The sequence below is a fragment of the Haliotis asinina genome, chromosome 2 (assembly GCF_037392515.1).
Source record: "Haliotis asinina isolate JCU_RB_2024 chromosome 2, JCU_Hal_asi_v2, whole genome shotgun sequence".
NCBI lineage: Eukaryota > Metazoa > Mollusca > Gastropoda > Lepetellida > Haliotidae > Haliotis > Haliotis asinina.
In genome coordinates, this window is record NC_090281.1 from 81446730 (window position 1) to 81462869 (window position 16140).

The following is a 16140-nucleotide window of genomic DNA, read 5'->3' on the forward strand; positions in this document are numbered from 1 at the left end:
AGGGACTTGAGACCTAGTGCTGTTTATGTTAGACAAGCGATAGTATTTATTGATATACAGTTTTAAAATCACAAAAATATCAACAACAGCCACAGCTTCAATGATAATCTGTTTCATAGTACTTATATTTTAATAACAGCAGGGCTGGTGAAAGGTATATTTCAGTAATAGTATCCTAGTTAATGGATCAGTGTACCCTCAATATTCAATCTCAGCTCCCTGGAGAGTACAACTACAACTGCCTCAGAAGCTCCTCAGTCATATAATCATCTCCTCCTACCAGGTACCCTTCGCTGATAGGTGGACAGAAGCATATTGAAAAGAATCCACTTGCCGCAGGAGAATACACACCTAGTACCACACAAAATTCATGCAGATTGGGGCAGTGGGGAAGCCTAATGTTTAATTGTTCAATTCCCCCACTTGGGAAGCCTATTTCTGGTGTCTCCCTATGTGATGTTGCTGGAATATTGCCGAAGGCAGCATAAAACCATACTCACTCACTCAGTGTGTGCTGGGTATGAAGCCAAAGAAACTCCCAGGAATCAAGCAGCAGAACACCAGGTAATCCAGCCAGCTAGTCTCTGTGACTGATGAAGCTTACCTTCATCTGAATTGTAATGTGTGCTATACACCGTATCATGTGATATACTCTTACTAGGCTGTGATTGATGATCATATTATGTGAAGTGTATCAATCAATGAAACAAGATCAATTTCTAATCTTTCTTTCTATGTGGTTACGCTTTTTTATAAGTAAGCCCATGATTAATCACATTCTGAATGTATATTATTTTATTCAGTAAGTCTGTAAAAAGATTTCCATCAAAATTCAACATTTAGTCCACCTATATTTTGTAGACCTGTCAAGATCCAGGACAGAAGTGGTCTTTACCAACCCATGTTTGTCGTAAGAGGCAACTAACAGGATAGCTGACTTGGTTGACACATCATGAAAGTCATTTGTATAGATTGATGCTTATGATCACTGAATTGTCTGGTCCAGACTCAATTAATTTCAGACTGCTGCCATATAACTGGTATATTACTGCATGCACAACAAACATATATAGGCTCTGTAAAATAATGCTGCTATTGACAGATAAATTTGATTCAAAACATGTTTGTATATTCAGCTTTCCAACATACATACACACACACTCACTCACTCACAGTCTCTCTGCAGTAGAAACACTAGCAGACATGAGATAGTAGTGAGAACAGAAAGCTATGGAATATGAAGGAAGAAAAACTGAGTTACCTCCCTTATTCTACAGGAACGCATTAAATCGTCGCCTGTTGATTGACTTGAGCGTACCATCCACTGTAAGAACATATTAACTTTTAAGTATTTGCTGGCCACAATCAAACCCCACACAGATCATAACAGTCAGGCTTAGATTCAACCATGGTGATCTACATTACATCACCACTGCCACCTAAAATCCACTTTAATTGAATCACAGTTTATTGCTTTACCTACCAAATCCAAGAGTACCCAGTCTTTATTCGATGAATTTGTTGCACATGAGTATATAAATCTAATAAAAACACAAATATGCAAGAATATTTATTCTGTAGTCTGACCTATATACAAAATATATATGAGTAAAAAGGTTGGAATTACACGCAAACAAAAAAAGTCATGCATTTTGCAGACATTCAATTTAGATGAAGCCCACAAGCATTTCCAGATTACCAAATCAGGTGACAGCTCATCTATGAACCATAATATTGTTTACCTCCAAGGGACTGGGCGACCCAGTATTTTCAGATACAACAATTCATTGTAGAGTTGCATCCCCAGTGAGTGATAGGATCCTTTGACTGTTTTATATAAAACAGATTCAGTATGTTTATAGGGTGGTTCAGCAAAGTAATGGTTGGTTTTTCAAAGAACATGTCTAATAAGAGAAAGTAACAAAACCCATTCCACATCCATAAGAAATATTTTACATTGTACGAAAAAGACTTCGCCATATGGGTATTCTAGTCCTCTGCTGTATCATCTATGCTCACTTGCTAAATCCCATTAATACATCTCTTGTCCATCAATCTTTCATTCCTGATCGATGAAATTCTCTCTTTTCCCCCATAAATACTTGACATAGTGAAACCAAACCAAGCATGAAGTTAATGCAAGACCATTGCCATGTTATCTGGAAATGAACTTTGTCAATGAGGTTCACTGCATATATCAAAATATTCTGTAGAAGTAAGCTTATTGGGTAAGAACACAATTTCCAGAAAGTATATATTTTTCAGAATGTGCGGTGTCAGAAGCATTAACAGAAGGACCAGCTAAGAATGGTCTGACATGTTACAACTGCCTGGAAGTTTGCTGCAATGACAGCCACTATTATAATATACTGGCAAACAAGGATAAGTTGGACTGGTGCAGAGAATGCATTTACAAGAAGTAGACGGTGCATGGCAATGAAGGGAGATGGAGCTACTGCAGATGCAGTGCATGATGATGAAATGGATTCCGTGCCTAGCTGCAGATGCCTTGCTCATAAATAAGATGCTCACATGGTTGGTGTAACACTTGATCTTGGATAACATGGGATCCCTTCGCTCACAATGGGAAGCAGTGGGCGGCACTCATACATGCTAATACAGGTGAATTGTCAAGTCGGGGCTCAACTTATCCTTGTTTGCCAGTAATGTTGTCATTATTAGAATCTTATAGCAACAAGATATACAAACAATATCACCAATAGGTAATTTGTAAGTTTAGCAAAGTACACAGTTATCAGATTTCTCAATATTAATCAACAATACTGTGGCTGAAGCACAAGTAGCGAAAGGAAATATAAGGAAATCTGCCATCACCATGGACCAGCCAATCACAATCCTGGACTTTGATTTGTTTCACATCTCAAACTTTTAAGAAAAATATTTACGGTAGTTTGTCAATGAAATGAGCATGAAAAAAGCATGATAACCATGGTAAAAAGACAATGGTTTACCATGTCCACAGTAGATGGCACTGATTTTATCAATGAAAAATGGCCGTCAGTGGTCTACATTTAGTCGTGGCTCTATGATCCGAAGGTGGTCTCACCAACCACGCTACTTACCCTCCGAACTTAACCTTAATCCTTCAGGACATATTATATTTTCCTGTTTTGACATAGATATACAACATTAACTTACATTTCTAGATCAAGGATCGACCATCAAACTTATAATATTCAGATATATCAGCCGTCACAGAGAAAAAGCCTCTAGCCATGAAACTTGCACACATCCTCATTGCAAAATCTTAATTGGATATCCATTAATCCGATGAGGACCTGAAAAGCTTGATTAGATCCTTTTGACCAGACAGAATCCAATTACTGGATTTAGTAAACTAATGTCGTCATCAATTTATTACCATATGTCATCATCTGAAAATCTGGTATCCTTGGTGAGGTTCAACAGTAACTAACATGATAAGAAGTTTGATTGATTAATTCTGAGCCTGTTATAGAAGGAACTGCAAAATGATGATTTTTTTGTGAACATTACACAATGTCCATAAATATTTCAACATTTAATGAGAAATCAGTAGGCAAGGGTCTATAACCTTTGGATATGTGGATAACATGCAGTTCTCAACAACTAGCAGAGAATACAGCAACTGGGTGTGATGAACCAAAGTTTCATAGTCATAAAGCACTGCAAGAACCTTTCTGGAGCAGCTTCAAACAGAGCTGGATATCACTGAACATGCTATGACTGGTGAATATTTTATGCACATTCTCTGTCCATTTCCCCTGCTTATTTGACTGACTTGTTGCACTGACAAGATTGGCTCACCTGATTGAAAGATATCTCTGTGACATCATATGATGTCCATAACATAATAATATCACTTGAACACAATTTCTTTAATGTGAGGTTTAAAACTTTTCAGTCAGTTTTTACTAGAAAACATGAAAATGATATGATCTTCAAAAAGGTGTTTTGCAATGAAACTGGGCTGGGATAAAATTGTCTATCATTGTTTATAGCTTTTAAATTATCTGTTGCCCTATCATTACTTTTTTTAATCATAAATCATATTCTGACTGTCGTACTAACTGAACAATTATAAATTTGATATTGCTCATATCATTTTGTAACCAAAGCCTGTGTGGAGACATCAGCACTAAGGACAAAAGGGAAATCCCACCATGGCTGCAGACTAAAATTAGATCTTGAAAAGAATATGCCTAAGAAACATGATGCAGTGCAAAACTACAAATAACCAGCCTGTGTTCTATGTAATTGCATAATCATTTAATTATCACAGAAACGTACTTTGCTCTCTTGTAATACCTTGTAAAAGAGCCGAGACTCTTTGTTTGAAAACGTAAAAACAATATGGCCTCAAGCAAACAAATGCTTATCTGCTTTGTGCCATTGATTTAGGCTTCCAGCAACTAGAAGACATTGTGTATTCATAGTTCTCATTCAGAAAATCTACAGATAAATCTTCAGTGCTCAAATGTGACAATGTCTTCTCAAATGGTCTTTCTTTCACTCAAACATTGAACTTTCCACATCTCTGCTGTACACGCAGCTGAAGACTATACTGTCTAAAGCAGTCAAAAACATAATAAGAGGCGAGTTTTAAAAGCTGAAATTTTAAACAATTTCAACCATTTCAAATTTCCATCAACTTTCTGACTTCAAAGACTTCAATGACTTCAAAGACTGTTTTGCAAAATGTAAAGAACTATACTTGCTGATCGTTATTTGTAATTAATTACTTTTATATGAAAATGCACATAACCTTTTTCATGAACTTATCTTCAGTAAAGTAAACATAATGATTTCAGATTAATGCAATGCTCTTCATTTGCCAACAAAATGGAGAATCCCTGAATAATAAAATCCTCCCATCCTATCAGGACAAAAGGTGACCTAGAAAGCAGAATATGTTTTAGTTCTGACCGAACATTTCTTATTTTGTTGAAATCATATTGTCAAGAAGACACGTGAGGATAACTTATTACAATCGATGACATCTTCAAATCAACTAACTTTGCATGGAGAAATATGGAACTATTGTAATGCTTCAGAACATCTAGCATTGAAATTCCATGGGACGTTTAATGCCATTCTAAGATGCCCCTAGGGCAAGTTGTATAAACACAAAATAACCATTTTTGTCATAATGGAACATTCAGTTGCCATGGTTACGCTGTAGCAATCACCTCCATGGTTTAAGATCAACATATTACCTTGTTGTAAGACTTGAATATTGATTTGCATTGGCATTTCAGAAAACATTGCTGCAAGAAATATAATAAGTTATCAACAAGATATCTGGCACTCTTACAACACATATGGCTTACTAACCAGAAACCATATTCTCGAAATATTTGCAGCCCTAAGAATTCTTAACTTCGATCATAGGCAGTGTGCTAAGAATGGGCTTAAGAAGTTTACAGGGCTACGAATGTTTTGAGAATAGCTAGCCAGGACAGCACACAAAGTGGAGCTTCCTACGATTAGCAGTTGGTGTTGAAGACTTGAACACAATTCATCAATGCTATGTTATTGCTGTTGAACACAATATGAAGAATTGAAAAAACATTTCTTTCTGCATCAATTCTGTTGCTGAGTTGATAATCTCAACTTTTAGTTAACATCAAATACATAATATAAGTATACAATATATAAGTTCATTCTAAGAAATATGACCAAAAAGGTAGCTTGTTCCTGAGTACCAGAATTATGCAAAGTGTTCACACCTTTTTCAAATGCAGGCATACAGTCATACTGATGCATTACTTACATGTTGTGAGGTGAGGTGAGATGAGGTGAGATGAGGTCAGATGAGGTTTAACATTGTACTCAAGAATATTTCACTCATATGATGATGAACATGCGTGTGTATGTATAGCTGCTGAATGTACTAGCCTAGATTTAAGCTGGTTTTATAGTGCTAGCTCACTCAGATACCATGCTGCAGTTAACCATGAATAGCCTACAGAGACACACTGTACGGACACTGAGTCGACAAGTACCAACAAGTACCATGTTTGATGATGTGACCGAGAATCAAACCCTCAACCTTCCACTCTCCAGGTCATTACTTACATCATGAATAAGCCAACAAAAGTAGGTTACCATACTGCTTATGAAACATTGACTTCAGTTGGCACATGCATCAACAAACTTATTTTTAGCCAGTCAGAAAATAGTAATCCTTCTCTTCTCTGTCAAATAGGAGTGGAAGGCTGATGATTGACCTTCTTTTGTCACCACACAGAAGACAAAAGGTTAATGATTGACCTTCTATGGGAATCACATAGAAGTGTTGATAATTGAACTATTGCCATCACAGAGAAGATGAAGAGTTAATGACTGAACTATTGTCATCACTCAGAAGATAAAGAGTTAATGACTGACCTATTGTCATCACATCACACGGATTTTTTCAGACTGCCGCCATGTACTTCTGAGTGTGGCATAAAACAACATACCAACTATACACATCAAATCCCAACACACACAAAAGAAGTCTATACATACACCTGACCTTCTATACCCATCACTGACACATTAGACTATCCAAACAAACAAGTTTCACCTATCACCTTTGAGGTTTCACACCTAAATATGTTGCTGCAAGAAATTTGACTTTTTAGATTTCAAAGCATGGCATTTATGATACTTCCTCTATCAACTAAAGTTTCAAGTAAAAGTAGTCCTATTGTGGTTCCTGTAAATGATGGTGAGTGGGTGTGACATGATATTTCCAAAAGGTTTCAAACAAATAAATGCACACAGTGTTGAATGAAATGCAAAACAAAACTTGGGAACACATAAAAAGCAACTTTGAATATGAAAATATCACAATATATTGATCAGCCACATTAACAAATACATGATAATTAGTCATGCAAACACTGACAAGACACGTCTTAATGGACATCCTTTAGTTTTGTACTGTACTCTTTGTAGTATATGTTTTATTGTATCACCGGGAAAATCTTGTATATCTCATCTCCTTAATTCCACTAGCAGCTGCAATATTTATAGAGACATTACTTTCAACATAGGTAGTTCTGAAGAAGATGAATAATTATACTGAAACCCAGCTAAGATAAGGGCAATGCAGGAGGTAAAATAAGAATATAACAAAACAAAGCTTTATATTTGGATTATAAAAATAACAACTGTAATAAAATCATATATACTGATCAATAAAGTTACAGAAAACCTAATTTGTGCTTTCACTTTACTTAATGGTTTCAATCTACCAAAATTAATACGCCATGCTATGAAAGGTATTTTCAGATTACCACAGTTATTCTGTAAGGCCATCACAGGTAGTTTCAGAATATCACAGTAAATCTGTTTTTGCTGGGGCAAATAATCTTAAATTACTAAAGTTCCCTACACTAATCTGTAAATAGTAATCTGAAAGAAATAGATGTTCTTCTTATTCTAATTGAATAGTATATCAGGGCAGTACTTTCATATCACATGTCAAGTAAAACATTCTGCATGGTGTAAAAGCACATAATTCATCAACAGAAATCACAGGAAACAATTTCTAAAAACCCACTCTGCTCCAATACAAAATCAATAGTAAAACTTAGAAATAAAGACTGGGACAATAAAACCTGATCGGAAAATCAATGTATTGATTGCCTTATCAAGAAGACATATTCAGTGAAGTTGACAAAGTAAATGAGAACAGGGCTAAAAATATAGCCAATTATTACACTTTCCCCACCTATATAACTCTGAAGGACTATGACTAGGGGTGAAATATACACGATATTGACCATCTCTTAGCATAATGTTACATAATGCATGACCAGGAATTACAAGCAATAACAACCTACCTGGTTTGATACAATCTCTTCTGTCCTCTGTGTGGCACTCTCACATTGCTGGCCATTGTTTGTCCTGGACTGTGACATCCTGTATTCCACTTGTGACTTCCCAGCAACGACAGTTACACTGCATCCATTGCTGATTCCTCCTGCAATTTTCATGATTTTACCAAAATGACATCAGCTGCCGAACTCGGAACAAGTGTGGATCCACAATGCTTCCCTCTTTGAGAAACGTGGATTCTCCCACGTTTCAGATAAAGCTCATATGTTTCAGTGTTAACGTGTCAATGATGAGTCCATCATCAGTTTATTATCAAACCTGGAGACAATGATCCCATAATTATTTCACAAAACGTTGTATGGCTAGACATGGTTCCTGCACAGCACTCGTGCCAGTCTCTCCTGCGTATCTCCAGGAATTTACTTGGTTTCCAAGCAACATAGAAAATTCATGTGGCATTGAAGTGAATGTCAAAATTCTCAGTGATGAGGGACACAGAGACATCAGCAATTAGTTACATACATGGTCTGGTAAATAGTGGCTGTCACCTCCCAGGATACTACAACAGATGCTGGTCTCATGCATGGATCAATATAGCAGTAGACTAGGGGTGGAGACTGGAGAGGGGGGGTGTGCTGTCACCTCCCAAGATACTCTAACATCTGCTGGTCTCATGCATGGATCAATATATCAGTAGACTAGGGGTGGGGACTGGAGAAAGGAGTGGGCTGTCACCTCTCAGGACACTACAACAGATGCTGGTCTCATGCATGCATCAATATAACAGCAGACCTCGGGTGGAGACTGGAGAAGGGGGTGGGCTGTCACCTCCCAGGATACTCTAATGCCTGCTGGTCTCATGCATGGATCAATATATCAGTAGACTAGGGGTGGGGACTGGAGAAAGGAGTGGGCTGTCACCTCTCAGGACACTACAACAGATGCTGGTCTCATGCATGGCTCAATATAACAACAGACCTCGGGTGGAGACTGGAGAAGGGGGTGGGCTGTCACCTCCCAGGATACTCTAACGCCTGCTGGTCTCATGCATGGATCAATATATCAGTAGACTAGGGGTGGGGACTGGAGAAAGGAGTGGGCTGTCACCTCTCAGGACACTACAACAGATGCTGGTCTCATGCATGGATCAATATAACAGCATACCTCGGGTGGAGACTGGAGAGGGGGGTGGGCTGTCACCTCCCAGAATACTCCAACGCACGTTGGTCTCATGCATGGATCAATATAACAGCAGACCGGGGATGGAGACTGGAGAGGGGGGTGAGCTGTCACCTCCCATGATACTTCAACACATGTTGGTCACATGCATGGATCAGTATAACAGTAGACTAGGGGTGGCGACTGGAGAAAGGGGTGGGCTCCAAGACACAATGGTCTCATGAACTGATGAATGTATCAGCAGACCTGGGCGGGGACTGGAGAGGGGTTGGAGTGTCTGTACCTCATAGGATGCTCAAAAAATATTGGTCTCATGCATATGTATGCATAGATCAAAATACCATTAGACTGGGAGTGGGGACTGGACACAGGGGGTGGGGACTGGAGAAGGGGGAGGGGACTGGAGATGGGGGTGGGAACTAGAGAGCAAGGACATTAGATGACATGTGGGTCAAGCAGTGAGAGGTGGAGGTGTCTTTCACGTGGGATGCTCAAACTCCATGTGTGTCAAGGTGTATCAATCCAGACATTAGATGGGGACGTGAAACAATGGGAGTTGGGGGGTGTTATCACCTGGGATGCTCAAACTCAATGTGTCTCAAGGCATATCAATCCAGACATTAGATGGAATGTAAGTCAAGCAGTGACAGGTGGGGGTGTCTATCACCTGTGATGCTCAACCTCCGGATGTCTCATGGTGGATCAATACACACAGTGAATAGGTAGTGGAAGCATCTACAACCTCCTTTGACAAACCAACTCATACCTGGATCAATACAGATAGTAGCTGAGAGATTGGGAGTGTCCATCACGTCTTGGTTTAGCTCCAAGACATGCTGGTGTCTTGCATATACTAGTATAGAAAGGGAAGTGGTTGTGGTTTATTATGGAGAAGGGGGAGGGGAACAAAGTTACAACAATTGACTGCAGGGACAAATCATGTTGACAGGTCATACCCCACCCCCAAATCAGGAGCTCACCTACTACATTACTTTCAAAAACTGACCAAAAAAAGAAAGTATACAAGGTTTTCAAGAGGTCATTATCATTGGCCCCGAGTAACTAGACACACATACACTGGTGTTAACAACATCTTTACTCAACCTGAGCCAAAAATCACACGCATCCTACAGAAACATGTGGCATCAGACATGCGCACGTTCAATGGGGGTCCAGAAAAACAGTTTTCAATCACACAGAGGATAAGCAGGTACTGTGTTTAACACAATGAATGCTTACTACCATGAATTTATTATATTGTATGTCCACCCCTTGCGTCAAGCGTGTTTCCACATGCAGCTGTCTAGTGCATCCCACATGTGCTTGATTGGAGACATGTCTGGAGAACAAGCTGGCCACTGTAGAATGTTCACATTGTTCCTCCTGACACTGCAAATGACAAACAACTACCAACGACTACGAGCAGCGTAGAAACAAACTCAGCTACTCTCTCATCACCTGGACCCCCTCCCATCCCTAACACCCCTGCCAAGGCCTATCCCCAGGCCCTCTACTACACCTAACACCTTCATCCAATACCAATGCCTTTGCCCATGCCCTCACCCACATCTACTCACAGATAATGGCCTGTTATGAAATATCTGTCTCAAATATCATAAATAACCGAACAAATATCCTAATCCTCAGTCAGTGTGAACACTGCTTTTAGTAACATAAGCCATCAGAAGCAGCTATACAAGTATCAAAGCAGGTATCAGTTTTCCTGTGATCACGTATTTAACATGAGGACAACAGCTGAGACACCTCTGTAGTCAAACTAAGCCAGTACTATCTGAACAACAAACAAAGAATATATACTCTGCAGAAAAAAAACAAACTTGACATGCTGTTGTGGAGTTTATTTACTGAGTGCATATAACTGATTCAAACATGACATCAGTTACAATAAAATCATCACTTTACAGACTTCCAAAACCTGAATATCCAGAATGTGTTTTGTACAACCACAGGGCGCTATCAAAGCCACTTGGACAGAGGAAAATCCCAGTATCTTGTGTGACCACCATGAACATTGATTACATCTTGTCCCATAAAAGAAAGATCTGGAATGCTGTCTTGACGAATGTTTTGATACTGTGTCTGAAGTGCTGCATGCATGCTGGTGTAAGCGTGGATCAAGAGTATCCCATACATGTTCAATGGGGTACAAAGAGGGTGATCAAGAAGGCCATGGTAACCCTTACACCTTGTTTTGCTGGAAGAAGTCCTGGCGAACACATGCAATGTGAGGTCAAGAACTGTCATGCTGGCAAGATCCCCCAATGATGTTGTGTCAGGACGATACACTGAATGGGTCTGTTGGCAAAAAATCTGATTTCCCGTAGCCAATTGCACAGTCTGGTTGGAAATTCAGTGCGGTCCAGAAATGTGGGTTGCTGTGGATGATGCAGCTGTAGTGCATGAACACAGCTGTCTCAACTGGACATAGCGATCCTGGGTGGTGGTGATAACTCGACTGGACCTAGGTCTGTCATTAACAGTCCTAGTACTGTAGTATTGAGATCATAGATTTGAGATGGTCTGCCTGGACATGCCAAAGTGCCATACCACCTCATGCTGTGATGCCCCTTCTTATCTGTCGGTCTTGGTATTCTTTTGTCGTCTACAGTAGCTTAAAATGATGCCTATGGAGCACCATTCATATGGCTTTTTGTAGCCCACTGTCACAGGTTTCTGATCGGGATGATACACAATTTCATGATTCATGTATATTTCATGTAGAGTGCATTTTAGCGTTTCACTACAAATGTGAGTGTAATATTATGATTTTGTTTAAACATTTCATTTTTTATGAACATTTTGTCGTCGGCCACTATACCTGCCTGTGTTGGGATTCAACATGGATTGGTTTGTATCAAATATTTAGCTAAAATTCAAATCGTTACCATGTCAAGTTTCTTTTTCTGAAGAGTATATTTACAACATTTATGTTCTGCAGCCATACATGCACAGTTGTGAGGCACTGCATGAAATGACCCCCAGTAACTTGGCATTAAAGAAACTGAAGAACATTTAGCTTCTTGGCTTGGAGATTCCAGGTTCAGAATATGTCTCCAGTTCCTGTTTTTTTCCATAATTTAGTTATGTGTATGTGGTCATACAAAGTCACACACTGATGACAAAAAAGGCAGGGATTATGTAAAAGACAAAAAAGCAATTCGAAGATCTGAACTGAAAAAGGATACACAGTGCCATTAAGTATCATATTTGGGATTATACTTGTTCAGTAATGTATAGGGTCCTGTATTTTTTGTTGAGTTGAGTCCCATGTTGTTTCAAGCCTACTCTCCAAGAGTTAGGCACCTAACTGCTAACACTAAGAACATAAGCCTTAAGAGAGGGAAACTGGGAGAGTCATAGTGGCCTTGGCTGGCTAATGTGACTCAAATTGGTCAGGGGAATACAAGTCATATATGTAATTAAAGAACACCACCTGTATCTAAACTGGCCTCAATCAGACATTCAGGACAACCTGATTCTTATCTCCCATAGTTACTATTGGAGCTGTCTCATTTCCATGACGGGTGGTGGGGTAGCCTCATGGTAAAAGCATTCACTCGTAACATCGAAGACACAGGTTCAGTTCCCCACATGGGTATGATGGCTGAAGCCCATCTCTGGTGTTTCCTGTCATGATATTGCTGGAATATTGCAAAAAGCTTCAAAATCATACTTGCTCAATCATTCACTGAATGTTGATGCTGTTTGCCAGGTTACCTAAAGAGCAATATGTCATGTACAGACCAGACTCTAAATTGATTATACCATATTATGCCATATATTACTGAATGAAAAGTATGAGGACATAGCAAATTATGTCTGCGTGAGGAATATATAGAAAAAAAATATTGTTCAAATGGAAGATTTATTTCAATTTGTTCTTATGTAGCCAAAATGTCCAATTTTCGATTTTTCTGCAGACCTGGAATAAGACAAATTCATGAAGGATGTCTCTAGAGCAATTTACTGTTAGGTGAAATTTGTGAAATATAATAGCTCAAAATTGTAAATTAATTCAGCGTGTTTCCTTAACATAGGTCATTTCCTAACCAAGTGCCAAAGTAAATTGACAATCACAACATGTCTGCCTGAAACAAAAAACATTTGTCTCCACAAATCTGTTGGTACACACAAAATACTATCACAAAATAAATAAAGAAAAAGTCTTGACAGACCATTTGATAAAACATTTGATAGAGGAAAACAAACCATGATGACACATCACTATACCTTGACAATGTGCTGATTTTGGCCCTGTATAGCAAGTGTCTAGTATTGGATTAGAAGGAGCCTGGTTTGTATCCCAACAATACACAGTCCTAATAGTCATCAACTTAGCTTGAATGAATTCAAACCAGGTATCTTGCCTTTGCTACAGAAGACATGCTCTTCTCCACAGATACAAACAGCGCCAATGTCTTCTCCAATGTCTTCTCCAAGTGCAATGACCTTTGGAACAGATTCTGAATTGTCTCCTTGTACAGTTAGGTAAAGTTCATCACCATGTTTACAAGATAGCATGTCACCTGCTCTCTGATTCCAAGCCTTACCATCATGACTTGTCTGTAATCAGCACTCAGTGGAACAGCTGTTGCTCATAGGGTACCAACCCCTTCCTTCATAATTACTTCTTATAACAAGCACTGATGTATGTAATCATTCTTGTCAAAACTGAACTGACATGACATTTCTGTATTGATTCTTGCACTGTTGTCAAGAACATTAGTTTTAATATCTCACTGGGCAACTCCTGCAGCATTACAATAAGAACTGATAATACATTGTTGGATGACACCTATAGTATAACACCCAGAACTGAGAAAGGATACACAGTGCCATATAAAAAGTGGTCAAGTATCATATTTGGGATTATACTTGTTCAGTAATGTATAGGGTCCTGTATTTTTTGTTAAGTTGAGACCCATGTTGTTTCACCTAACTGCTAACACTAAGAACATAAGCCTTAAGAGAGGGAAACTGGGAGAGTCATAGTGGCCTTGGCTGGCTAATGTGACTCAAATTGGTCAGGGGAATACAAGTCATATATGTAATTAAAGAACACCACCTGTATCTAAACTGGCCTCAATCAGACATTCAGGACAACCTGATTCTTATCTCCCATAGTTACTATTGGAGCTGTCTCATTTCCATGACGGGTGGTGGGGTAGCCTCATGGTAAAAGCATTCACTCGTAACATCGAAGACACATGAACACAAGTTTTAATATCTCATTGTGCAACTCCTGCAGTATTGCAATATGAACTTCAGGCCTGATAATACCTTGTTGGGTAACACCTATAGTATAACACCCAGAGAGGACATCAGACTTGATAACACATTGTTGGATGACACCTACAGTATAACTCCATGAACATCAGACTTGATAACACCTCGTTAGATGACACCTTTAGCATAACTCTAAGAACATCAGACATAACATTTTGTTGGATGACACCTACTATATAGCTCAGACTTGATAATACCTCACAAAATGACATCTACAAAATAATTCGAAGAACATCAGACTTGACAACACCTTGTTTTATGATGCCAACAACATAACTCGCAGAACATCAGACTTGACAACACCTTGTTTCATGATGCCGACAACATAACTCACAGAACATCAGACTTGACAACACCTTGTTTTATGATTCCGACAAAATAACTCGAAGAACATCAGACTTGATAGTCTGTCATACAGACCCTGAAGTATAAATATCCAAGAAAGCCCACGCAAGTCTGGATAACACAACATTAGGACCCTATACCATTACACGAGCACATCTCCACGACCTATTTGGGCAAGAGTGTTCCCAAAGGGTCTAGTCAGACAGGGAGTAGTTTCCCTGTAACAATCCTCTAAACAAGAGATGTCACACATAATGGATCTATCCTTCCTGTTGACCTAGAATATTGGGGTCCAATTATCAGAAACTTTCATCATAAGAAGAACCAACAATACTAAATCCTAGATAAAAACTGCAAATGCCTTCTCTATATGTGATGGCTCCAATTCATACCTTGGGGAATAAACGAGACATGTTATCAATATTATCTCATTACATACCACATATTTCCGTCTGGGTTGTAACACTGTGCTTAATGGTTTTCAGCTCAGTCTCTGAACTTCTCTGAGTAAACTTATAACTGAAAATGCTACAAAAAATATTTACAGATATTTTATTTACAGATATATTGGCTGGCTTACAAAGAAATTGACCAAAAATTCAATGTAGGCAGAACCATTGACATTTTTTCTTAAATTCAAATCAAGACACAAATTCAGTACTAATGGATGAAAGGCAAGCTCACTGAACAAAAATTAAGAAATATTACTGAAATTGACACATTTTAGCATTTCTTCTATCTTGGCCTTGTCCAATGTTGAACAGAGAGTAAGTGTTATAGTTCCGAAGCACTTCTGTTTTCTACAGTATGCAGAACTAACATTACCCAAACAACCATACATGTAACATTGTGTCAAATGCCATAACATGTGGATATTAGTCTACAAAGTTAATTGGTCTGATTTTCACCCATGTCTACTAATTATGAGGGAAAGACAAACATAAAAACCATCTACCTACACAAAGCAATTCTTTCAAACACTCACAAGAATAACCTTCTATGCCAACCATGTTATTCAGCCCAACTGCCTGAAAACTAATTTCTGTTAGGTTTTTGTGACCCAGCATCCAGAATTCATCTCCCCAAATTAGCATCCCTGCAAGCCCCTGAACACAATAGCTCCTGTCAACACCTTAGACAACATTTTTTGCGCAAGAAAAGTGAAGACAGAGACATTTCACCACCATTTCCAGAATATCCAGAACTCCTTGCATTCGCCCAGCCACTTCCAAAAGAAATACTACTTCAACCTGAAAAAAGTAACGTGCCTCAAGCTGCCTTAATAATATTTCACTCCTTGTTTACAAACATCAAGTCACAGCAAATGTATGCAGTGCAACTTTAACAGAAAGTGGAATGCCTCCAGCAACACTGGTTAGGAAGTAAATGCACTTTTAGTGGAATTACCTTCACTTGAATTAAGCCAATCACATGCTTGATTATCAGGCTGGGAACATATGGGTGCTTCAGCTTTTATAA

At 38.7% G+C, this 16140-nt stretch overlaps 1 protein-coding gene across 1 annotated transcript in view; it reads right to left on the reverse strand.

Moving 5' to 3' along the window:
* Window positions 1-7988, reverse strand: part of LOC137274432 (uncharacterized) — a 162252-nt gene extending 154264 nt beyond the window's left edge. The window contains exon 1 of the mRNA XM_067807606.1: window positions 7836-7988. Coding sequence (XP_067663707.1) covers window positions 7836-7988 — 153 coding nt within the window. The remainder of the gene's footprint in view (window positions 1-7835) is intronic.
* Window positions 7989-16140: the final 8152 nt, after the last annotated feature.